General features: G+C 37.0%; 1 protein-coding gene across 2 annotated transcripts; it reads right to left on the reverse strand.

Moving 5' to 3' along the window:
- Window positions 1-1,869: 1,869 nt before the first annotated feature.
- Window positions 1,870-25,762, reverse strand: fam107b (family with sequence similarity 107 member B). Of its 2 annotated transcripts, none has more exons than XM_039650451.2 (4): window positions 25,569-25,762; window positions 9,334-9,511; window positions 2,212-2,368; window positions 1,870-2,126 (listed from the first exon to the last, which is right to left on the reverse strand). In XM_039650451.2, the coding sequence occupies exons 2-4, from the start codon at window positions 9,459-9,461 to the stop codon at window positions 2,007-2,009; spliced, it is 405 nt and encodes a 134-aa protein (XP_039506385.1). In that variant the 5' UTR covers window positions 9,462-9,511; window positions 25,569-25,762; the 3' UTR covers window positions 1,870-2,006. The 2 variants fall into 2 exon arrangements, with proteins under 2 accessions (XP_039506385.1, XP_039506384.1); XM_039650450.2 differs by lacking the exon at window positions 25,569-25,762 and adding an exon at window positions 10,518-10,673.
- Between the last annotated feature and the right edge of the window lie 202 nt (window positions 25,763-25,964).

A 25,964-nucleotide genomic window follows, 5' to 3' on the forward strand; every position in this document is an offset into this window, starting at 1 on the left:
TACAGTTTTTTTCGATTGCTAAACGACAGTGAGCACGACTGGAGCTAAATGTGCAAAACTCTAACTACAGTCTGCATTATCAACAGTCACCTGAGCACAACTCCTAACACACGGCTCAAAATAGGCTCAGTGTGCACAACACTATGCACAACCCTCACTGAGATAACACACACTGTCACTCAGAACACACTGAGAGGAAAAACAGTAGCATCAAACCCCAATGCAGAAAATACTAACTTTTCATCTTTACAGTTTCAACAATTTCAGACTTCATATAAAGTAATATATTCTTCAAAGAAAAGAGTGACATTCTTTCATTTGATAGATTTACATTTTTAAAACATAACAATTGAAAATTAGCAGTTTGCTTCAATAGTCTGTAGTAATTTACAGAATTACAGCAATGAGAAAAAAAAGGTAGAAACTAAAAGTACATACTGTAACCCTGCCTCTCTCAAGCATTAGGCCACAAGTTTTCAGCCTTTCAGCTGAAATTGTTTGAACATCAGCAGTGTGTGAAAGGCACAAGGCTGAAATTTATTCTGTTTTGAAGGAGTGGTTCACAGTTTTGACAGCAGTGTGTTAGCATTTGAACAAAGTGTTGTAAATCCACAGTGTTGTGCAGGTTGTGGTTAAAGTCATGGGATAAGTGTGTAGAGTTTTGAAAACCGTGTTCAAGCAATGAAAAATGATCTAGAGTTTGGTCCACATGAACTGCTGCTGTGCAGACTATAGTTAGTTTTGCACATGTAGCTCCAGTTGTGCTCCACTGTGGTTTAGCAATCGAAAAAAACTGTAATAGAGTCGTCAGTGTCTCTACATTGCATCTCTGCATTAAACTAAACATGTATTCTGCAATATCAGATACAAAATGAAGCAAAATGCTTTTAGAAACTGTAACTTGTGAATCATTTACACTCATGTTTATATAAAAAGTCTCATTTTATGTTGTGGGAGTTGCAGACCTTGTTGTCATTTCTTCTTGAAATTTGCAGAATTCAAAGTTGTTGTTCCACTTGCTCATCCACTTTCTTCATCATCTGCATAAAAATCTTACTTCTTTTATAAGATCACTTACACTTCTCGGTTACACAGAGATTCATAGACATCAAATTATATAAATTCAACATGATAAAATAATATTTATTAAAAGAAGGTTTTAGGGAACACAAGGAGTGGTTATTTATTGGCTCAAATCTACACAAAACCATGTGTCTTTCTTTTTTAATAAACATATCATCTTCTCTTTCAACTAGCATTCAAGTGGGAAAAAACACATGCGCTTGCGTTTAATATCACATTGAACTAAAATGTATTAACGTATTAGTAACGTATTCATTAAAAAAGGTATAACAAAAATATTTGCAAAGAAAACTCACAAAACTAGAACTAGTATTGCTTATGAAATTTAGCAAAGGGAGCGCACAAATATTACAATTCATAAAAAGCAAGCAGGATGCATCACAATTTGCATTGTTGTAACTTTATATTCCTTTCTTTTTTAATCATCATCCATGAAGAAAATGTCTTGAGAAGCCCTTTTGAACAAAAGCTTATGCTTAACATAAATAAAAGAGGATTGTTTTGGCTTAAAAGTCCATCCAGTGTCCCATTTTAGGTTTTGAAAATAAAACAGTAAAATATGTGCCCCCCTCCAAAAAACCCCCCAAAAATACCCAACATCAAAGTAATTACGTGGTCTTTGTTTGTTCCGCCATGCATGTTCTTTGAAGCCGGTCAACCAGTGGCAAAGAGGCTGCGCCCATGTGCAAGAGTTTGTGTGTGTGTCTGTATGTGTGTTTGTTGTTTATTCTCCATTCCTCTTTATTTGTGATTGTTGTTCAGGAAAAGAGGCTGCGTGAATACTGGTTGCGTCTGCGAGCAGGCAACAGGAACAGTTCGTCTAGTCACTTGTTTCACAGGGACACATGGGGGAGGAACACCAGGAAACCCCCATAAACCACAGTCCAGCTGCCATGTCAACAAATGTGCCATGGAAACTGTTTCTAGGTGGAACGCTCCTGCCCGTCCACTTCCTGTTTGGTTCTTCTCAGATTGCTTTTCATTTTGACAAACTCTGGAGTGTTTTCTTGCTCCTCTTCATTCTTATGTTGATCCAGTTCCAGCTAAACAGAAAAAAAGATCATTTTGGTCAATCATTTCTGGATCTGCTCATTGTACGCCTATGTCTTGGGATGTGAGGGGACATACCTGTTCGAGCGTCTCTCGTCTCTTCATGAGCTCGATCTCAAGGTCCGTCCTTTTCTGGTGTGCCTCCTGCTCCTCTTTCTGAGCCTTAAGCACCTGGTCTCTCTTCCTCTTCTCCATAACTTTCTGGAGTTCTGGTTTATTCTGTGGTGCGAGGCCCCTGTGATTAAATAGTAATAATAAATAAATAAAATGAGATGATGAAGACACTTAACAAAAAGTAAATAGATTTTTAACATTTACTGAAAAATTGTGTGGTTATTAAACACTGCAAAACTCGTCACCATGATGCAAAAGTGATATGGTTGTTTACCAGGGTGTTGCTATGCAGTGTTCTGGCCCATTGCTAGGAAAGCCACCCTAAAGTTTAACACTGGGTCTACAAAGGATGTGAGCGGCGCGACACAGCTCGGCAAAAGCAAATACAGTAGAACCCATTATAATCAGTGATGCTGTCTACACTGGATGGGGCACGACACAACATATTCATGACAGTAAACTGATGCCATGTTCTGTTTCTGACAAACTTCAAGCGTTCACGCTACAGTGTAAAAAATGTGTGCTGTGATTATTTATCACAACTTAAAATTCAATATTAGAATAAGAAATAATGTGTTGCTTCAAGTTAAAAAGTATGTGTTTGTGCTTAATTTAAAATATTAAGTTTAGTTGGACATTTAAAGGAGTAGTTCACTTTAAAAAAAACTTTTGCTGATAATTTACTCACCCTCATGTCATCCAAGATGTCCACGTGTTTCTTTCTTCAGTCGAAAATAAATGAAGGTTTTGATGAAAACGTTCCAGGATTTTCTCTATATAATGCACTTCATTGGGAACCAAACAGTTCAAGGTCCAAATGAGAGTTTCAGTGCAGCTTCAAAGGGCTTTAAACGACACCAGACGATGAATCAGAGTCTTATCTAGGACCCTTCGAGTCATGACTCGATAAAGATTTGTTCATTTTGATGAACGAGTTTGAACAGGAGAGTCACGAACGCTCATCACAGAACAGAGCAAGGTGAGCATTTGTGCTTATAAAACGTAAACTTTTTTATTTATTTTTTAAATGAGCGATTTTTTCGCTATAGATAAGACCCTTATTTATCGTCTGGTGTCGTTTAAAGCCCTTTGAAGCTGCACTGAAACTCTCATTTGGACCTTGAACCATTTAGTTCCCATTGAAGTCCATTATATGGAGAAAATCCTGGAATTTTTTCCATCAAAAACCTTAATTTCTTTTCAGCTGAAGAAAGAAAGACATGGACATCTTGGATGACATGGGGGTGAGTAAATTATCAGCAAAAGTTTTTTTTAAAGTGAACTACTCCTTTAAAGTCTCTCAACAAATTTCAAGTTTTTATAAATACTGTAATTGCAGCAACATTTTTACACAAAGAATAAATGGATCTGCAACGGTCACGTTTGGTGTAGACATATATGGCTCAAGTCCTTCAAAGCAAGTTTTTTGATTATGTTTTTATGATCCACAATTGATCGATCAAAAAAATCTGATCACTTATAACATAATCCATTTCATGATTTTGTTAAGAGATCTGACTTAATGAAAGGGCAAAATGACTCTAGCACACAGGGTAATAATGCATATAGGGTTACATAATGTGACTGAAAATCCTGATTGCCCCAAATAGTTGTAATCCAGTATGGATGGATGGATTCCCGGGTGGGTTTTAGGGATTGAAATTGGTTCATAATGTCCAGAAGCTGCTGTACATTTAGAGCATATGGAGATTAACTATTTAAATTACAGTACTTTGCTGTGACATCTTTGTTGCGTAATTCTCAATCTCATGTTTCTCAAAATGAACAAGCCTAAAACCAGTTGTTTATGAAACACTTCCAGTTAACTCATTTGTAATGGACTTCAGAGAAACGCATCAGGCATATTTGGAAAAAGAGTCAACTGAAGTGATTGACCGATGCTGATGTGAAATCTAAAAGGGTAGATGGATGAGAAGAATAAAACAATTCAATGATAAATAACTACAATATAATATTTATTCAAAATGCCCGGCTAATGTAACAATTCATAAATGATTTCACATTGCTTATAAAAAACCACTATTGAACTAATTTTCCGTCGAAATAAAAATAATAGTTTCAATTGAAACAAAAATGATATAATTTAAAATATGAATATTAAAACTTAAACTATGTTACCATAGCAAATAACTGATGTTTAAATTGAAGTTCTAAAAAAACATTTTGTAAAAAAAAAAAATACATAAAAAATGTTTCAGCTTTATTTTTAGCATATAAAATTATTACAACTCAACTAAAATGAAAATGAAAAATGAAAATATAAAAAAGCTAATATAAAATATTAATATATACTATATAATAACCTTTATAAACAACAACACAAAAAGTCCTCTTTTGCTGTATTATTTTTAACACGATCCAGCTCTCTGCCTGGCACACCAGAGACTTGCTGACTGCTTTGTAAATCCTTCCAAACCTTGTAGACTTGTCTAGACTAGTATGAAGAAAAAACTAGAGGAGCTAATGGGAATATCAGAGCTGGGAAAATAGGAGACGAAATGTTTTGGCAAATTGGATAGCGGTTAAATATAAGGCTTCCAAATAAATAAAATAAAATAAAAAAAATAAAAACCATTTCTGCGTCATGTAACTGATTTACTTTCTGAACACTATTTTACTTTCTCCCTCCAACTATTCATTCTTCTCTGAGAGATAAGAACAACAGCAGCACATCAGACATTAATCACATGGCTGGAATGTGTCTGTTGTGCAGGTAACTATGAGTGCAATAACAGATCAGCTACATGCCACAAACCTGATAAGAATAAACAATGCATTGGTTTATGATCCAGGGCACAGACCTTATTAATGATTGAATCCATTAGCAATCGGTGTTGCCAAGCGGAAACTAATAAAACGGTCTGTTTTCGTCACAACAAAAGAAGTACAATTTGTCTTTTGGACATTTTTGCTCACTGGATACTGATTAACAAACTTTGGTTTGGTTTCTTACAAATGTTGGCTATTATTTATGTATACACTTATTATTCATAAGCATGTAGTGTCATAACTACATCTCTGATGTTTATAACGAACCAAACCGTTTAAAAATCGTTTAAAAAAAATTAGCCTTTAGACATTTAGCCTTTATTATGGATATCTATGCCACAGCCTAGCAAAGCCCAGCTCAAACACTAACTAAACACACCTGACCCAGCTAATCAAAGTCTTCAGGATTACTAGAAAAACTATGCAGGACAGTGGCTCTCCGAAGCTGAGTTTGAGACAGCTGGTTTAAACTATTTCAGTAAGGAAAGAATAAATAGACCCATTCCCACATTCAGGCTTAAACAACATGCAGCCTTTTCTAAGTCAACTCTTCCATCTTCATTGGCCTCTTGAGCTTTGCTGGTCGGTACATTAATCTGACTAGCGGACTTTTTATCTTTTTATCTTTAAAAGTAAACTGTCTAAAACTATCATTGTTTCCTTGAGCCGGTATTAAGATAAGGATGTGTACTTGTCCATGGGTGTGGTTTTATGTTTATAGTCTCATTGTTGTTCAGAAATAGTTCAACTATATTTAAATTTAAAAGCTATTTTTCTTTTGAACAATATATTTAAGGATAATAAATCGGCTTGCCAGACACTATGTAAAATTATAGTTCATCCACAAAAAAAAGTGTCATCATTGGCTCACCGTTATTCTCATCAGTGTTGTTTTTAGTGCCCATACATTGAAAATCAATGGGTTCCAATGTTGTTTTGAATATAATTTAGAAGAAAGTCAGACATACTGCTTTGAATGACATACAGATTGCCAAAGTTTACTTTTAAGGTGAACTATCCCTTTAAGACTGTAGCTGTGCCTGGGATGAAGAGATTAAAAATACTTTTGTTCTGTGAATGGATAAGGTACAAACATCTTCAGGAATGCTGGTGTGTGTCGTCACCGATTATAAAACACTGCCGTTTTCTGGAACACACTGGTCCCTTGGAAACTGCTAGGAGCAGACACTTTGTCCTTATTTGTAGTTACTCATCACAGACTGCTGGGCAATATAACAGAAAAAAAAGCGAATGAGACAGATGAATAGAGACAAAAAAGAAACAACGCAAAGGCCTGCCTCGATTACATAAAAGACCACCCTGCCGCGCAACCCGATACATTATCTAATACGTATATGATGCAACAGACTATATATAGCCTGACCTCCATCTCTCCATCACTCTCTGTTCTTCACCTTCTGCCCTGGCTGTAGAATTGATTTCACAATTCTGAGTATGAAACACTTTGAGTATTAGTGTACCGCAGCGTGGGAGGAGGCAGACAGAAGGTGGGTGTCAGAGAAAGAGAACATAGAAAGGGTAGGAGGGAAGTCTAGGGGATGCTGTAATCCTTCTTATGTAACTCTCCATCTTTCAGCATCCCCTTGAGCACCACATCTGGAACTAATCCCATTTAGATTGTGGAAATGTTCCCTTTTCCTCAACCAAAACAAGTACACACCCTCAAATCTCAACTCTCTATGAAGTAAGACTCTGTAACATCTCAAGGAAAAAAATGAGAAATTAGAGCCCCTTTCTTGAGGGTGTTCATGATCTCCAGGCCTGTGCAGTGATTAGATCTCATGTATCTCCACGACCCCATTCGTAAAAACACTTCATCGCCACTAAAACGCCTAAAGTGCCCCTAAAGGGTTTGGTTTATTTAACAGGGACAATGGACAGTCAATGACTGGCCCAAAAGTAGCTAAAGAGCTAAACTTCATCTGCAATCTGCAGAAAAAAGTTTGATTACACTGGAGATACTGTATATACATCCGTACCGAAACGTTACACGATATATCGGCCACCATATCGGTATTGGCATCTGAGACACTTGTTTTTGAATTGATTGAAAATGATTTAAATCACTTCAAAAAAGGAAAATACAGTTAAGTGTAACATATGTAATGCAAGTCTGTCATATAAGCTACATAAAACATTATAATTGTGTGCTTGGTATATGGCTTTTAATGGTGAGACTTTTGTAATCAGGCTCTCTAAAATTATATAAAAATTTGGATTAGGATTTATCGGCCAATATATCGAATTTGAATATAGCTTTCAAATATAAAGAATTATCGGTTATCGGCCAAAATGTTCATATCGGTGCATCTCTAGTAACACCCCTACAAACCCACCACAATTTTTTGGAAAATGTTACTTTAGAAAAACGAGTGATTTATACAATGTTTAATGTCACATTTTGTAATATTTGCGTGGTTTTATTTTTGAAATATGGATTATTTTGTAGAGCCCGACCGATAAAGGATTTTGAAGGCCGATACCGATACAAATATTTGTTGGTTTTAAAATTCGATATTTCGATATATCGGCCGATATTTTAAAAAAAAAATCTTTTTCCAAAAGCGCACAACAAAACATTAACAGATATCCCTAACATTAGGTATTTGTAGTTATTTATGAGTTTTAACTAAAATAATATGATAATGCGTTTTAAAAAGAAACTTGTCACAACAGAACAGAGAAACATCCAAAATATATTAAAGTTCTGATAAATAAAATAATAATTAGTCCCTACATTGCCTTATAAGCTACCTGGATCAGCAGGTTGCAGGATGTGTGGTGCGTTATACACGAGTGTTGCCAACAGGGACGGTGTAGAGTGCCCTCTGGTGGACAAACTATGCAACTCCAACGCTCATGACATGGTTGAAGAGTGTTTCGTTCGTTTTTATTTTTGAAATATTCATTTATCGGCCATTATAACTGCCGATTCCGATAGTTTGGAAAATGCCAAATATCGGCCGATAATATCGGCCTGCCGATAAATCGGTCTGGCTCTATTATTTTGTCATCCAGTTTCTCAAGGAATCACTGCCTTCCTTCCCTACTTGGAGTCTAATTTAATATTTTATTTATACAACAAAAACAAAAATGTTTAACGAATACATTCTATACACGTTCTCTCGCTTTAATACAAAACCTGCCCTTGTGTGTCTTTCATAAATTTTTACTATTCTGGGGGAAATCATGGAGATTTTTCTCACCCAAGAAAATATATTTCTAAATTGTATAGACTGAATACAATAAATTATGCATGCAACACAAGCAACATTATTTTACAAATCAGTAGACCTACATTAAAAAATAATAACAAAGCAAAATTTTCAAGTACAACGCCTGGAACCTGCTTAAGTATCCATTTACCCCTGATTGGAAATTACTGGAATAGATCCCCAGCGGAGGATTTGGATTCTCTATTCCCACACAAACAGATTTCTACATGCGCAACTAATGTGGGAGGTGAGAATCAGAGGACAGGACTTTATGTAATCATGCTGGTAACCGAGACTTCGTGTGCGTTATACGTTTCTTGCAACATAAATGACTTGTGCTGTGTGACATATCAGTTTTTATTCGCATCAAAGCTGCAAGAACAACTTCTACCCTCAAGGGATCTTCCTAATAACTTCCAAATGCAAAAGAAAAAACTGTTTTACATAATAGGGAGCATGTGTATACACTTGCTGTCACAATTCATCACCAATGAGAATATGAGACGGAGAGAAAACAGATGAGGCAGAGATGACTAGAACGAGTGACTCAAACTTATTGTTTCCAGAGCATTTTTTCCCGGTTCCTGTCTGCCTAGATACAGCACACAAGCACAGAGGGATCTGCCAGGGGGAAATCATTCATCTTATCCTGAAAGTCCTCTGAGTAGCATCAGCTTTCAGAAAGACTAACTTTTTTAAGAGCTGTGCAACAGTGGAATGGATCTTTATATGACGGAAACAAGTCATATAGGCATTTATCAGAGATGTATGAATGATGTTTGATTCTGATTGATCAAGACCAAATGTGGTGAGATATTTTTTATGTTATATAATATTTTTTTCATATCACCCCTTATATGAAAAATTAGGACTTGTTTCAGGTGTAAGATCATAAATAAAAGAGTTTATAATTGACACGCGCGCCCACACATCATGATCAGATAATTGATGAAAATGAACATATGAGCAAAAACAAACAGTGAAATCTGAAAGGAAAGACAGAGAGAAAAAAAGTACAGATGTAGGAGGACTGATCTAACGTAGGCTGTACGTGCGTCACCTTTTCTGGTTCATGAGGAGCTCTCTGTGTAGGTCCTGGTGGTTTCTGGAGGACTTCACTGGGTTGAGGAGTTTCTTGGGCTTAATGAGGTCATCGCCATCACTGTCCATATAGTCCGGCTCTGCCATAATGCTCCGCACACGGGACAGTCCCTCTGGTATGTCTGCCTGGTCCAGACCTGAGAAAAAGACATACATTTTAACATGTTACAATATAAACAAAAGGTGCTGCAATTAAATTAAAAAACTTTAAAAGTGCTTATTACCTAATACAGATGTAATTAGTATGCACACAAACCTCAGTCATGACAAAAACAGCACATTGATTAATGTGTTTACAAAGATAGCAATATGCATAGATGACACAATTATGCCAAGTAAAAATTACTTGACAAATCCGGTGTTTGAAAAGCATAAACCACATTTCCTAGAGTATCGGCATGTCTTTTAATATGTTTAATATAAAACAATATTTTGACATAAAACAATAAAGAATTAAGTTAGTCTAATGCCAAAATTGCCCATGGGATCAAAATACATATTTAAAAAATATATAATAATATTAATAATAATAATAGTAGGATATATAGGGGGAAATCCACACATTTAGTTTCACCGAGACAATCGATACCGATATCAGGCAATAAAAATCTCTCTCATTGGTTTATCTGATCAAGTTAAATAGAAGATGAATGATGAGCCCATGTGACTTCTCTCACACGGTTATGTGTTTACAGCTGGATTGATAGTAGACGTTAGTTTTACACTAACAAACAAGCAAATGCCAATCATCACACAGCAATTTGATAAACTATATCTGAATAAATATGATAAACGCCACTTGAAATGCTTTACGTTTTAGTATCTGTGACACATATAACTATGTGAAAAACATTTTGTACATGTAGGTCAACTCAGAATTTAGATATTTTTTCTCCATTTAACTATTATAATTAACAATAAAAAAATATAAATAACATCAAATTATACTTTTTTAACCTCAATTAAGATATTTTTGCAGGACTATTTAAAATGCAGTGAAAAGGTAATAATAAATAAAACATTTAAGGACACAGTATCTAAAAATGTACACTTTCACTTATACATTAAACCTAAAATTGCACTGTATTTCCAAAAAGTGCATGTTATCTACTCTCGCATACATTTCACCCCTCCAAATCTCACCTGGAAGGACTGGAAACACTGGGTATCTGAACATAGTTGTCATCTCTGCGTTTGAGGGTTATTCGAAATCTCAGGATATTAGGAACTACTTCCCACAGCTAGATGAAACTGCAGCTCTGTATCTCCGATGGAGCGCTGTGCACTATAAACAGCTCTTCTGACTCCGCCTGATGCTTTATTATCTAACCGCCCACCCACCCCTGCCAGAGCAGCTCCCTCAAACATCCCGGTTAATCTTTCATCACCCGAGACAGAAACATCAAAGAGTGTGTGGCCTCAAATACACGCCAATAAAATGATGAACACTCCCAACTAAACAATTCCCACAGGTGCGCTTCCATATATAGAATAAACTTTGAGCTTTTGAGCTTTAAACTTTGGGGAAAATATTAAACGAGATGGGACTATAGAAATGTATTCAATATTTCAAAGTGCACATAAATCAGGGGTGTTATTTTTTAACACATTTCTCAATGTACTTATTTTACATTCTTCTAATAACCTTAAAAATATGTAATCGATTTAGAGTAAACAGTGCAGGTTTTTCGGTGTATAAGATGGCATACTGCATTTATATCAAATCATGAAGGAAATAAAAATACCAACACTGTAGTTTATTACAGAATGTCCAAGTAGCCTACGTAGTGTACAATTTGAGCTGCAGTTCATTTGCTGACCACTAGAGGTCATTCACGTCAACAACCAGAACGACGCACGAGGCTTGAGTTTTCACTGTCCTGACATAATTTAATTTTAAGGAACAATATGAGGACATTCCAAACACAGTGCGAATGCTTCAAACCCAAGGGTGAATTATGTCACTGCTTAAAATGTATGGCACTCCTTCAAGGACAAAATCAACACTCTTCATAGGCCATGTTTGCTTACAGCCTTTTTCCACAGTTGTCACTGTTCAAATACACTTAACTGAGTTTCAACACACGTGCTTTTGTATTTTATTACAATAACTTTAGCATTTCCTGTTCTGATATGTTTGCCCATGCATATCACCTCAGTGTTTACAACCAGTAATTTCATTATGCATTTACGAAGAATACCTTAGGGAAAGTGTTGCTGGTGTTATTACCCTAATGCTGTGCGTCAAAGGTAGCTGTATAATGTGTTTATCTGCACTTAAAGTTCCTTTTGACATCAGAATGTGTTGAAAGTTTGTGCTGAGGGTTTCACAAACTCTTAACATTTCTCAAGTCAACATGGTATAATGATCTTATTAGAGCCAGACCGATTTATCGGCCGATATTAGGCATTTTCCAAACTATCAGTATCGGCAGTTATAATGGCCGATAAATGAATATTTCAATAATCAAATAAAAACGGACGAAACACGCTTCAACCACGTCATGAGTGTTGGAGTTGTATAGTTTGTGCAGCAGAGGGCACTCTACACCTCATACATTGCTTGAATAACAATTAAAAGAACATCCCATCAGTTCTCTTAATTCAAATAAGCATGACACAATTTGTGACTATCACGTCCAGTTTAGCTGCTGTTAAATAAGCCGAGAGTGAAGCGGAATTAGCTAGTAATAATTACGTTACACTGTTATAGTGTAGTTGACTGACTGTCCTTTTAACTTTTGACAATGTGACTGAAGTATTTCTTTAATAGCGCGTGACAGTTATAGCAATGAGAAGTATCATCTCTCCTTGGCCTGTTATATTGAAAATGTATGTTTTACACTTTGCAGTATGACGTTATCCATTGCTAAATTATGGCTCATCATAGACTAGCTAACCACAAAGCTAGCTAATACCACTATAATCAGTCTGTTCTGTTGTGACAATAAAAGAAACAAGTTCCTTTTTAAAATGCATTATCATATTATTTTAGTTAAAATTCATAAATAACTACAAATAACTAATGTTAGGGAAATCTGTTAATGTTTTGTAGTGCATTTCTGAAAAAAAAATAAAAAATACCGGCCGATATATCGGTATCGGCCTTCAAAATCCTTTATCGGTCGGGCTCTAGATCTTATAGTTAAAAGCATAGTTCACCTGAAAATGACAATTATTCTTTTGATGTGAATATTTTGAATGATTAAATTGATTCAGCTGACCAAACCGCTCTGGGGTGTGATTCCAAAAATCATCATTAGCCAACTCTGTTCACAAGTTCAGCTGAATTGTGTTTGTATCAACAGAAGTTGCGACCAAAGTCTTTGGCAAACTCACCCCTGAATTATTAGTCACCAAATCAGACTGATTCAGTTTTTTTCATTCCTTCAATCGTTGATCTTACAAAGTAAGCGGTTATCAATAAGGTTATCAATAAATAAAGACTTACTGTCTGTTTGTTTCTCACAAAGCTATCATATTGCGTTAATATGCCCCAAAAGTCATAGAACACTTTTATAGCACCTTTACATGCTTTTTTTCCCCAAACCCACATTCACTGTAATAAAAAATGGGTAAAAGGGGAAAAGTCGTACAGGTTTGGAACATGAGAGAGATTAAATAATAACAGCTTTTTCATTTTTGCATGATCTTTCGCTTTAACATGTAAATAACCATTTCTAGAACTACATACCACTTCAATTCCAGTATCAACAACACTTTTTGCAAGGTTTGTGTACTGCTTATATGCTTATAAGTCTCTGCACATGGAGCCCTGCAGGACAAGTGCATTTAATAAAAGGCCCAGATCTAGCTTTTAATTACAGAGCTGCACTCTTCAACCCTGCACAGAGTACAGACGCCTCTATGGTGACCACCACAACACTAAACACAGGGGTGGGACCAAGGCTGAGCATTTCAATATATTTTCAGGTCGATTGAGCATTGATAATAATACACCCGAGCATTTATTTGCATGCATACCTGTGTTTGTGCATGTACTATGAATGCTTGTAAACTGTGACTGGGTGTTAGGCAGGCATCTGTTTGCCAGTCCTCAGATTTGTACCTTGTTCCAGCCCAGACTTGCACATGAAGGGAACAGCACTCATTTAACATCACAATACATATGGGCGATCATGCATGTCAGCCAGATTTGCATTAATGTTTAAAAGCTGCAGTGCTTTTGTTCATGGTCCACTTGAGTTTAAGGCTTAAAATTCAAGAAATAGACGTTTAGATAAAATCATTTGAAAATATAACCCTAATTCAAGTGATTAAACTTAACTTGTACAAGACTTATTCTTAATCGGTCTTCAAAATTATAGGCAATATGCGTGACATTGCAAGAGACTGGTATATTATTACAAAACTAAATTTCCTTGATCTTTTAAAACAGTTCATTGCAAAACACACTGTAACTTTCAAGTTCCTCCCAATACAACAAGACCATTTTATTTGGTACTAAGATGCAGTCCATACTTCCTGAAGACATGCACATAACTAGTGAATAGCATTTACATTGTGTTAAAGGGACAGACAGACAACAGTTCTTTTAAATTGTAACTTTGAAATAATTCGGTAACTGCATTGCCTGGATTCTAGCAATTAAGGCACAAAAGGAGAGTTCAGTGGAATTTTGAAAAAAAAAAAAAAGAGTTTATAATGACTTGGGTGGCCCTTATCAACCCACACACAACACACACACACAACACAAAAAGCTGAGGAACTGCAGAAAAGAAAACACCCAAACCTCCCTTTGGCCATAACCACTACAGTGACATCATGAATATCCATTTCTAATTGGATATATACTTGGAACATTGTTTGTGCAGATTTGCTAAGACTCATGCCGTTGCATGACTTATTTCTAAAAATGACATCCACGAATCACAGGCTTGAAATGTGACCCCAACAGCATGATAGGGAATTTCAATACAGATTGCAGCAATACTTTCAACAATATGGCCCAATATGTATTTGGATTTGTTTTGTTTTTAAAGAATTTGATTAATTGTATGGCCTACATCATAATAGGACAAAACAGAAGGAAGCCGCACCTTAATCAATCAATCACTCTTAGCTTCCTTTTCCAGTCATCTCTCCCATGCCCACACACTCAGACCTTGAACGAAGACATGGGGCGGCAATAACAGGAAACAAGACAAACTCTAAAATTTAAAAAAAAAAAAAAAAAATCCCTTGCCATTTTGGTCACATTTTGGAGATGAAAATGAAGCTATTTGTGAGACTCAAGTACTGGGACACACACAGAGAGAGATGAGGAGGAGGTGGAAAGGATGCCACTTCTTTGTTCCGCTCTCATTACGGATAGAGAGATGCAGGGAGGAAGGGAGCAGCTGGCAGTCTATTGCACCATCTGACCCTTATTGGGCACCGTTTACACACGGCAGGAGGGTACATTAGCCCCTCCCCGATCCCAAAATCCCTTTCACTAGTACTGTTAGTGCTGTCACTTTCACCTATTCTTAATAATGTATTCATTTCTAACTTACCACTCAAGAAAACCCTTTTGTAAACACAACTAAACCCAATTTCTGGCAAGAAGGCCTTTCCGGACCATCCCCCACATCCCACCCTCCAGTCATTACAGACCACAGAGGTATCAATTCGTTTCAACAGTTCTCTAGACGATTCATTTCTCCTCCTCATTTTCTCATGAACCGCCTGTCTTCTCATAACAGGAATGAATCAGACCGCCACTAACCAGTTAGAGATCTGAAACTGATTACATGTAATCCTGTAAATGAATAGTCCAGGCTAAATATGTCTGTGGCCACATAAACAAATGGACTCACTCTTATCTTGGTAATACTATACATACAATTACAAATTAAAACAGGGGTCTGATTTTTAGTATTATTTGTATAGTCAAGTCACCGTTATTATTTATAATAAAAGAGTTATCTTCTACGTTAACACTTAGCCAATCGATGCACACAATAATGCAAAGCTTGGTTCTTAAAATGAGAAGACAACAGCAAAAAACACAGTCAAACTGATTTTTAAGCTGAAAGTCATCTATTTAATTAAGCTGGGCCAGTGGAAAATGTTAAATCTCATAAACCAAAGGTTTTCCACAGCACAGGGAAATCAACATTTATGGGCTTCTCTTGAAGGGTCAGAGGTCAGACACTTAATCTTACAGTATTAAACTGCTTCACATTAGCCATTCAAATGAAAATCAGAAAATAACCGGACTCCACGCCAATAATGTTGAAGCCTAAACAACCATCTATAGTCTGTATGATTAAAACAAGTCACTTGTACAAAGCACAACCCTGTTACAACTCACTACATTCGAACTACAAAATAACAATAAAAACCGATAGTCCATATGCCAATGCTGAGACAAAACACCAACACAGCGCCTGCACTCATGCCATCTGTGGACCCACCTGGGCATTGCTGTTGGGGGTTGTGTGTCTGCTACAGTGCATACGAGCTCTGTTATACACTAATAAACATGGGAATCAGGTCAAAAGAGATAAGTGCATCTGGACTGACATATATTTCTCACGTTTGAACTAAAAAAAAATACAATATGTATTCCTTGTGCTGCTCTCTGGTGTCTGTGGATGTCAAAAATACTACATGCTGCAAAGTCAATAATTCAATAGACTTGATTAATGAAACAATGTTGACATACAATATGGCAAATCGTGTTGTTTTTATGAGGCTATAGCTGGATCAGGATGAAAGGTCTAGAATTATTCTAAAGGCAGGACCTTTGACATTTCAAGGCCTGACCTCAAGTAACCCACAAGAAAATTATGTCAGGACACTGCTGCATACTGGGAAAAGGAAGCACTTGTTTATGTGTCCAAGGCAAGCACGCAGTTGCAAATGGGAGTCTCCAGGACTGTATTCACGAAAAATCTCAAAAATTCGCAGAAATGTGGGAGTTTCCTCTTAAAATTAAAGAAAATATCCTTGTAAAGAAAAAAGTAATTCAGAAAGCATCTTAACCCTTAATTGTTAGGTGTATGGAACTATGGATGAGGACTTTTAAGAGGATTAAAGTGAGTTCACCCAAAATTGACAGCTATTTGATTAACACTTTAAAGGCCCATAAATGTTGGAAAAAACATTGTTAAAATAGTCCATGTGACTACAGTGGTCCAACCTTAACTTTATGAAGCGACGAAAATACGTTGTGCGCCAAATTAAAAACTGAATATAGACTTTATTCAGTCATTTCTTCACTTCAGTCTCCAACGCATGCGTGACCTCACGTGTGTCTTCCTCTGCTTGTAGGTCATATGTCAGAACGCAGCTCCTACGTCATCACCACATACGCATGAGTCGAGGTGCTCTTGCGAACGAGCGTCAGAGACTGATGCAAAAGAAAAGACTAAATCATTTTTGTTTTGTTTTTTTAAACCAATTTTTGTACCAGGCTGTAAACACATTTTTTCCTGCTGTAAAGTTGGGCATTTTTACATGGGATCTCTTTTGGAGCCTGTCTCTAGCAGCCATGCATGCCAGTAGTTGGCAATGTCAAATACTGTAATAAGCATAATATGCATGCCATCCCAGTTTACACAAATGAAAGTTTTGATAAATGGAAGAAAAAAAAAACTGCCAAAAACTTTGAAACTTAAACTTAGCATTTATAAATAGTCGTTGTCGTGAAAAAGAATGTCCAAAATGCATAAAAAGTTTTCCACTTTTAGTTAAAAATGTTGTAGTGTAAGTGCCCCCTTTATTGATTATGTGAGCTGGTATTGTGTCTATTACTGCATTGTACCAAATTACCAATAGCTACAAATCCATCATGTATGCTATACAACAAAAAACAGAAAATCTATCACTTGTGCACAACATACACTTCATATTTGTACTCTTACTCACTCAGCTTGGGTCACGACTTTATCTGATGCCAAAGATCACACTCTCTCGACATCCGTGTTTAAACATCCTTTACACCACCTACTGCTTAACATACTCATTTGTGCCTTTTCTCAGTACTGTGGGGCTTGCTAAGTGCAAAAGAAAAAACGACTTCCTGTTCCTCACAACCGCCAACCCCACATGTCCTTAACCTCCAACTATTTCTTGATTCTGTTACAGCTGTGACCAAAAACCAAATGACTATAAAACCTGTCTTATGACAGTCATGAGTGAGGGTAAAATGAGAAAGCAATGAGTTGAGTGTACAGTGTTGCAGGCATGGAAAGTAGCACCAGCCACCAGCCAAATGCTGGTGATTTTGTGTTGTGGCTGGTAAACTTGCTTCACCTATACCAGCCACCATGGCGGGTAAATAAAAGTAGCATGCGGTTTCACAAGGACACTTTTAGAGGAGGCACACCTTGAGACTTTACCCTATGGAATAAATAGCTTAAGTATTTTAGATCTTGAAGTATTAATTTTTCACATGCAGTTACACATTGTCGGTTGAAAACAAGAAAGTGGCTGGTAAAAACGTTGAGTGGTGCCACAGTGTCAGTGGACAAAAAAGTGACTTTCCATCCCTGCAGTGTTGGTATTATAAACAGTAGATTATGTTAGTTTTGTTGTGTGTATGTTATTAGAGAGGGGATCTCAAAAGGAGAGATACTGCATGAATGGAGATAATTCAGCCAGTGCAACACCATGTTATGTCATGCCACTGGAATGTGATGAACCTGCAAAGGCTTTCTAATACACAAAAAGAGAATTTGCCATCACCTTAACAAAAAAAAATCCCTCTATGAATAGATCCATACATGGCATACAGGTCTTTATAAAAAAAAATTAGGGCTGTTAAACGATTAATCACGATTAATCGCATCCAAAAAAAAAAGTTTGTGTTTACATAATGTCATAATGTGGGTGCACTGTGTATAATTATTTTATATATATATAAATACACACACATGCTTGTATATATTTAAGAAATATTTACATGTATATACTGAATATAGATTTATATATATACACATTATATTATATATAAATATAAATATTTTATATATATATATATATATATATATATATATATATACACTCACCGGCCACTTTATTAGGTACACCTGTCCAACTGCTCGTTAACACTTAATTTCTAAGCAGCCAATCACATGGCGGCAACTCAGTGCATTTAGGCATGTAGACATGGTCAAGACAATCTCCTGCAGTTCAAACCAAGCATCAGTATGGGGAAGAAAGGTGATTTGAGTGACTTTGAACGTGGCATGATTGTTGGTGCCAGAAGGGCTGGTCTGAGTATTTCAGAAACTGCTAATCTACTGGGATTTTCACGCACAACCATCTCTAGGGTTTAGGGAGAATGGTCCGAAAAAGAAAAAACATCCAGTGAGTGGCAGTTCTGTGGGCGGAAATGCCTTGTTGATGCCAGAGGTCAGAGGAGAATGGCCAGACTGGTTCGAGCTGATAGAAGGGCAACAGTGACTCAAATAACCACCCGTTACAACCAAGGTGGGCAGAAGAGCATCTCTGAACGCACAGTACGTCGAACTTTGAGGCAGATGGGCTACAGCAGCAGAAGACCACACCGGGTGCCACTCCTTTCAGCTAAGAACAGGAAACTGAGGCTACAATTTGCACAAGCTCATCAAAATTGGACAATAGAAGATTGGAAAAACGTTGCCTGGTCTGATGAGTCTCGATTTCTGCTGCGACATTCGGATGGTAGGGTCAGAATTTGGCGTCTACAACATGAAAGCATGGATCCATCCTGCCTTGTATCAACGGTTCAGGCTGGTGGTGGTGGTGTCATGGTGTGGGGAATATTTTCTTGGCACTCTTTGGGCCCCTTGGTACCAATTGAGCATCGCTGCAACGCCACAGCCTACCCGAGTATTGTTGCTGACCATGTCCATCCCTTTATGACCACAATGTACCCAACTTCTGATGGCTACTTTCAGCAGGATAATGCGCCATGTCATAAAGCTGGAATCATCTCAGACTTGTTTCTTGAACATGACAATGAGTTCGCTGTACTCAAATGGCCTCCACAGTCACCAGATCTCAATCCAATAGAGCATCTTTGGGATGTGGTGGAACGGGAGATTCGCATCATGGATGTGCAGCCGACAAATCTGCGGCAACTGTGTGATGCCATCATGTCAATATGGACCAAACTCCCTGAGGAATGCTTCCAGCACCTTGTTGAATCTATGCCACGAAGAATTGAGGCAGTTCTGAAGGCAAAAGGGGGTCCAACCCGTTACTAGCATGGGGTACCTAATAAAGTGGCCGGTGAGTGTATATACACACATACATGCATGTGTGTGCATTTATATTTATACAAAATAATTATACACAGTGCACCCACATTATGTAAACAGAAAATTGTATTTTGGATGCGATTAATCTAACTAAAGTAATAATTAACTAAAGTAATAATTCACATTTAGCCCATCTGAAAGTGCATCAATAAGATCCTTGCAAAGTTCCGACAAGAAAACGTGGCTATAGTCAGGATTGGTTAAGGATGTACACGTTAACTCAGCATTTGCTCCAAAAGGAGCTCCAACTCTTCATCTCCCACTCTTTTTCTTTATGAAACTTAATGCATTAAACATAAATGATTTCCTAATGTGAGTCACATCCAAGTGAAATGGCTTTTATAAATGATAAATGAATATTTGTACATCTGGAAAATGATTGGATTGTTGGATCATTGTCGTGTGATAATCGATAAGTAATGTAACCATGGAATCAAAACACACACAAAAGAGCAAAACAATAGCAAATGATAATGATCCAACGATCTGAACAATTACAGGCAGACAAAATCAGGTCCCGTCCTACATTTTTTTCTGGTTAGAGAAGCCGTTTCATTATTTCATTTTCATTAGCCGTTTCATATTTATATATATATATATATATATATATAAATTTATCTCAAGTTATTACAAATTCTGTCATGTATATTTGGACTGTCATATATATTAGAGCCCGACCGATAAAGGATTTTGAAGGCCGATACCGATACAAATATTTTTGGGTTTTAAAATCCGAATCATCCAAAACTTAAAACTCTTTCATCATTAAATCACCCTCATGTCGTTCTGTATGAAAAAAAAAACAACATTTTGAATATTTAAAAATATCTTCTGCTATCTCATGCATAACATAAAGGTGAGTAAGTGATGACAGAATTAAATTTTTTTGGGTGACCTATCCCTTCAAGCCAAACAGTGCGAGCTAAATGCTCAGGTCACAGTTACTGGATCCCTCATTTACATCCTCCTTACACACACCTGACCCATTCTGGACAGTTGCTGCACCCCTGACCATATGGGGACTAGATCAGGGGTGCAGCAACTGTCCAGAACGGGTCAGGTGTGTGTAAGTATGTATATGAGGGATCCAGCAACTGTGCGCTATAGAACAAAGCGAGCGAAACAGAGGGCCCATTGATTCTGCTCAGCTGTGGCCAGCACCTGCTGGGTCACAGCTTACATTAAAGAGGCGTGTGAAAGGTGCTAATGTATGTTTGGGAACGTGTGTGTGAATGCATGCAAAAGGATGTGACATTTAGGATTACTGACTAATGATTTCAAATAACGAAATCGCAGCGCACACTGGATTGACACATTGATCCGTGGTGTTCATGTAGGCAACATGACTTTGAATCTATGTTCTGTCATTACTAGACCTTATTCTACAGTATCCTACCATAATTTGCTGTCCTGTTTCTATTTTACAATGACTTAAAGTGACAGACAGGCAGGGAAAAAAACTAAATCTATAATTTCACATATCCAGATTTACATTGAAAACTTCCAATTTAACACACAGTGCATATATATAGAAAGTCTAAAAACTGCAAACACTCCCCTTTAGAGGCGTGACAACAAAATGCCAACTGCTGCCTTCATGATAAAGAGGATAAGCCATCAAAGAGTCTGCTGACCAGGCACTGTCTGTCCACACAGACAGATGTATTTAACCTGAAAGAAAGAAAAACTACAGGTGTCTGCATATACCATTTGTGTGTGTCTGCTTGAAAACAGACAGCAAGTTTTGTTAGTGCTTTTGTTCTCTATTGCTCATTCAAAGGAAGTATTACTACTAGGGTTAGTGATTTCAACAATCATGCAACCCTAAACTTCTGCAACATTTGTGCCATAGACATTAATGATACTTCAAAATCATGGAGCTTGTTGAAGAACAAACATCAGATCAATGATTTTTCCACTGAAGATGATAAAACAGGTGCAAGTAACGGAAAAAAATGGTTGACACATAAGTCCCGTTCCACTTTACTTCGCATAAACTGTAAGAATATCACGCTGATGAATAAACAGTATTATAAGCAGTCCCAAACTAGTTTTTGTAAATACAGTAAAGTAAGTTGGTGTGAGCCACCACAAAGTCTTTAAAAATATAGAAAATCACACAAAGTGCAAATAAAGTGGTATTTTGGGTTATTATGGTTATGGAACCCACCATTACCATGGTATACACAATACTAATCTAAACTGTTAAACATATGGACACTGATCTTGATGAATAAAATGAACATCCTACGTGCAAATCCTTTCCAGCAAACATACAACATACCAGTTACATAATTTATTGGTACATTTTGGTAATTCCATGACTTTTGACAATGTTACTAAAACGTTGCATACTTGTAATTTCATTTGCTTTTTCTTTAGGGAAGTGAGTCGTGACACACTCCCCTCCACATTTGCGCGCAAGCGCAATTTTTCCATTTCAATGAAATTAAATTTAATACAATGAAGGAGATTGATTTAATCATCAGAAACTCAAAATAATATGTTATCTGAACTACATAAATGAAGTTGATTTGACAAAAGAAAAAATGTTGTGATTACAAATCATGAAAATATTTTTTTTACAGTGAGCACTTTATAATTTTTGACAGAACAGGAAAGTTTGTTTTTCGGAGGTGAGTGAGACTTTTTATTTCGAATTCGTAACAATTAGAATATTGACACTGACATTCAGCCTGACAACATCTCATATGGCTCCATATAAATCAAGACATTGCGGCTGAAACATTGTCTAAGTCAACAGAAATTTACACACATATTTCAAGTCCCACCATTTAGAACTAAGTTTTGTTGTTGTTGTTGTTGTTGTTGTTTGACTGTACACTATGCAACCCGAAACAAACCAGTCTTGCAACCCACTTTTGGGGTGCGACCCAAGTTAACATTTCATCTAGAGCACCCTCACAAACACTTAAGATATCCTAAAAACCACCTACAACATCCTAGGAACCACCTGATACACACTAGAAAGCACATTAAAATATCCTAGCAATTTTGACTATCGTCCTTTCATCACAAAGCTGAGAATATCTAGTTATATTTACAATGGCAAAACACCTCTCAAGCATTTGGGGCTTCTAATAACACAATATGAAATGTTCCACAGGACAGAATGATGTATTTATCTTGTGGTCATGAATCAGACACAATATCCATTAGTCCAGCCTTCCCTCTGCCCTGTGAGCTTTCTTGGACCACGTCGGTTGAGAGAAAGAAGTGGTAGTATCTGATTTTCATGTTTCTTTGTTTGATTTAAAGGGGGGTGGGGGGGGGATCAATGTCAGCAACAGAATGCCAAGCAGCTATTGGTCAGATTCGACTAAAGGATTTACAGACAGCTGTCTGTGTCTGGATTACTCTACAGATCTATAATTCACACAAACATACACCTAAACTCATGTGCAAACTCTAGGCTTACACACAGACCTTTATGATGGCATGAATGACACAAATTACAACCACAACATCAAGACAAATAGAAAACAGCATGCAATTCAAATATGAAATCAAACTATTTTGATTCTGTTAAATAAATCCCATCCTAACCCAGATTTAATCTCCCAAGGATAATTTCTCCTACTAAAAATGCAAAAGACATCGCTCTACACGTGTTCATTAAAAACAAAATCCTGCATTACACATGTAACTGCATATTATCTCATTTCTCCATCCTCTTCTGCCTCTCACCTAACATTAAGCCAAAGACGCTTGAGACATTAATAATGGGTTTGGGGCAAAACTCTTTGTTCGTGCCCCAACAAAAACACAGTATGCAGTGCACTTCTATTTGACAAAATAATGAATGCAAAACTATCTATTCTAAGACTTCCCATCTTAAACCATCAACAAATCCCAAAGTCGACCTATTCTTACAAAACATAACGCAAGCTGTTTAGCATAACAACTTAAAATCCAGCCCCTGGGTGTCAACGTCACCACAGAAATCCATGGAAACGAGAAACAAAGAACATAAACATGCACTCTGTGCTTTATGATTACAAACCCTACATGAATATTACATCATCCTTTAATGAGCAGATATAGCTCAGAATCCTTTGTGCGGCTGAGACACATGTGCAGTCATATTAAAATGATGTATTATCACCATTTCAAATATGTATATGAGATACATGAGAAGGTATGCGTTATAAACGGGCAGACAAGGGAAAACAAAGAGACCTGTCAAAGAACAGCTCTGCCTTAACAGAACAAAGCACATTGAGCATCACGGAGACACACACACGTGTGAACACGCAGACCAAAACAAAGATCCATTTCAATGCGTTTCAAGTGTACAGAAATGCCATTGCCCCACAACAGAAAGTACTTCCTCTAAAGCAACATGTTCATTAGGTTAATCAATATGCTGCATATAAATGCACACCAGCATGCACTCAATATGCAGTGTAGACAAATTCAGTCTAGACCCAAGCATGCTGCTGACTCACAGTGTGTTCAGATAGCTAAAAAAAAGGTAATTCCCAGTATACCAGGAAACTAAAGTCAAAGTATTCATAATAATTAAGTGCATTTAATAACTACGTCAAAGTACATACATGGCTTAATTGTCTATATCTCAAAGGAAATCTATTGAGAAAGGTCAAATTAAGGAAGCAGAATGCACCCTGTGTTGACCCCCATGTGTAAGAGCTTACTGGAAAATGAAAGCCAGAACAGTTTGGACTGGATGTTACTCCAACACCTCTTAATGTAACCAACCCATGACCCAAAATGCTGTTTTGTAAGGCTGAGGACATCGTGTGACTACCGAGAGAACCTTTAATCACTCAACTCCACTGCCCACCCATCCACAAGAGACAAGCATCATCATGTACGGGAAGTCTGAAGTCATGACTCTGTCTTTCTCTCTATCTCACTTTCTCTGTCACATTCACGGTTATACAGAACGGAAACCACACACGGTGAATGATAGATAGCATGTGTGTGTGTGAGAGAGAGAGAAACAGATAAAGAGATAGGCAAATAGAAACGGGAAGGCTTCACTAGCACTAGTGGGGGGACTGGTTCAAAGATCAAAAAACAGATGTAAGGCGTTTTGCAAAACAGCCTCCAAATTGCAAACACATGTGCCCGGAACCAACCCCTTACTACCCCCCCAACATCCCCTCTAATACAGAATACCAGTTTCGATTCACAATTCATAGATTAAACAACATACTGCAACATCTACTAACAAGCTGATCTTAATCAGAGTCATTGTGGAGCATGCGCTCAGATTATGTTCACGTAGACACAATATTTAAATAATAAGTAAATTAAAATAACTTTAAAACATCTATTTTTAGAAATACACAAATATTATTAAGTTCCCCTATAGCTTTAGTGTAAATTAGAAGGTCTAATGAATGAATGAATGAATAAGAGAAAAGCAACAACAAACGGAAATCGTTGACACTAAATGAGAGACTGTTGTACAGTGAGGAATGACAAGACAAGACATGACACGTCCCATGTGCTTGGCATTGCTGCTGACTGAACTACTATAGTTTTTTTTACTCAACCTGCATGCATTATTACTTTCTGAAATGTAGACTTTTGATCAGAATGGAAAATAATATAATTTAAAAAAACAGAAATAAGAAATGTATATATATATATATACACATCCAAGTTTACAAGTATATAAACAATATGAAATACGCCTAATTTCATTCTTTCAAGCATTTGTTTGCCATTGTTCTGTTGCGTTCTGACGCGCGTGATTTGAGCGCTTTATTGTTCCGTTGTTCACTGTCTCATCTATTGTCTCATACATTCACTATATAATCAATATATCATATGACTCTCTTCATAAACATTGTTTCCAATAACGCGAGTCTCATTTCCACTCCAACAAATAACGCGTTTCGATGCAAAGCGTCCTGAAAACACAGACACACTCAAACACACACACACATACCTCAAAATCAGTCCTGGTTCCTGAACGATACTTTTCTATGGTAAGTGACTTCAGATCAACCTCAGATGGAAAGACATCAGTTCACCTCTCCTTTTATGAAGGTGTGTCTGTTAAATCTGTTTTTTTTTTTTTTCTCTCGCTTGGAAACAGTTCAGTTGTAGACAGGACCCTTAGAAATGTAAATTAATACTTGGAGTGGGGGCGGGCGTACAATATGACCCAACGCCTTAGTCACATGCGATGCTCCGCCCATTTCTCCTCATGATTATTCATCAGCAGGGGAGACCCCGAAAACTGTCTGGGCGTGGCGCAGTATCGGTGGGCGGGGACTATGGGTAAACCAGCGTACACAAAGCAAACGTGAATGTATTAAAGGTATAGTGCACCCCAAAAAAG

The sequence above is a fragment of the Pimephales promelas genome, chromosome 10 (assembly GCF_988280905.1).
Source record: "Pimephales promelas chromosome 10, fPimPro1.hap1.1, whole genome shotgun sequence".
Lineage (NCBI taxonomy): Eukaryota > Metazoa > Chordata > Actinopteri > Cypriniformes > Leuciscidae > Pimephales > Pimephales promelas.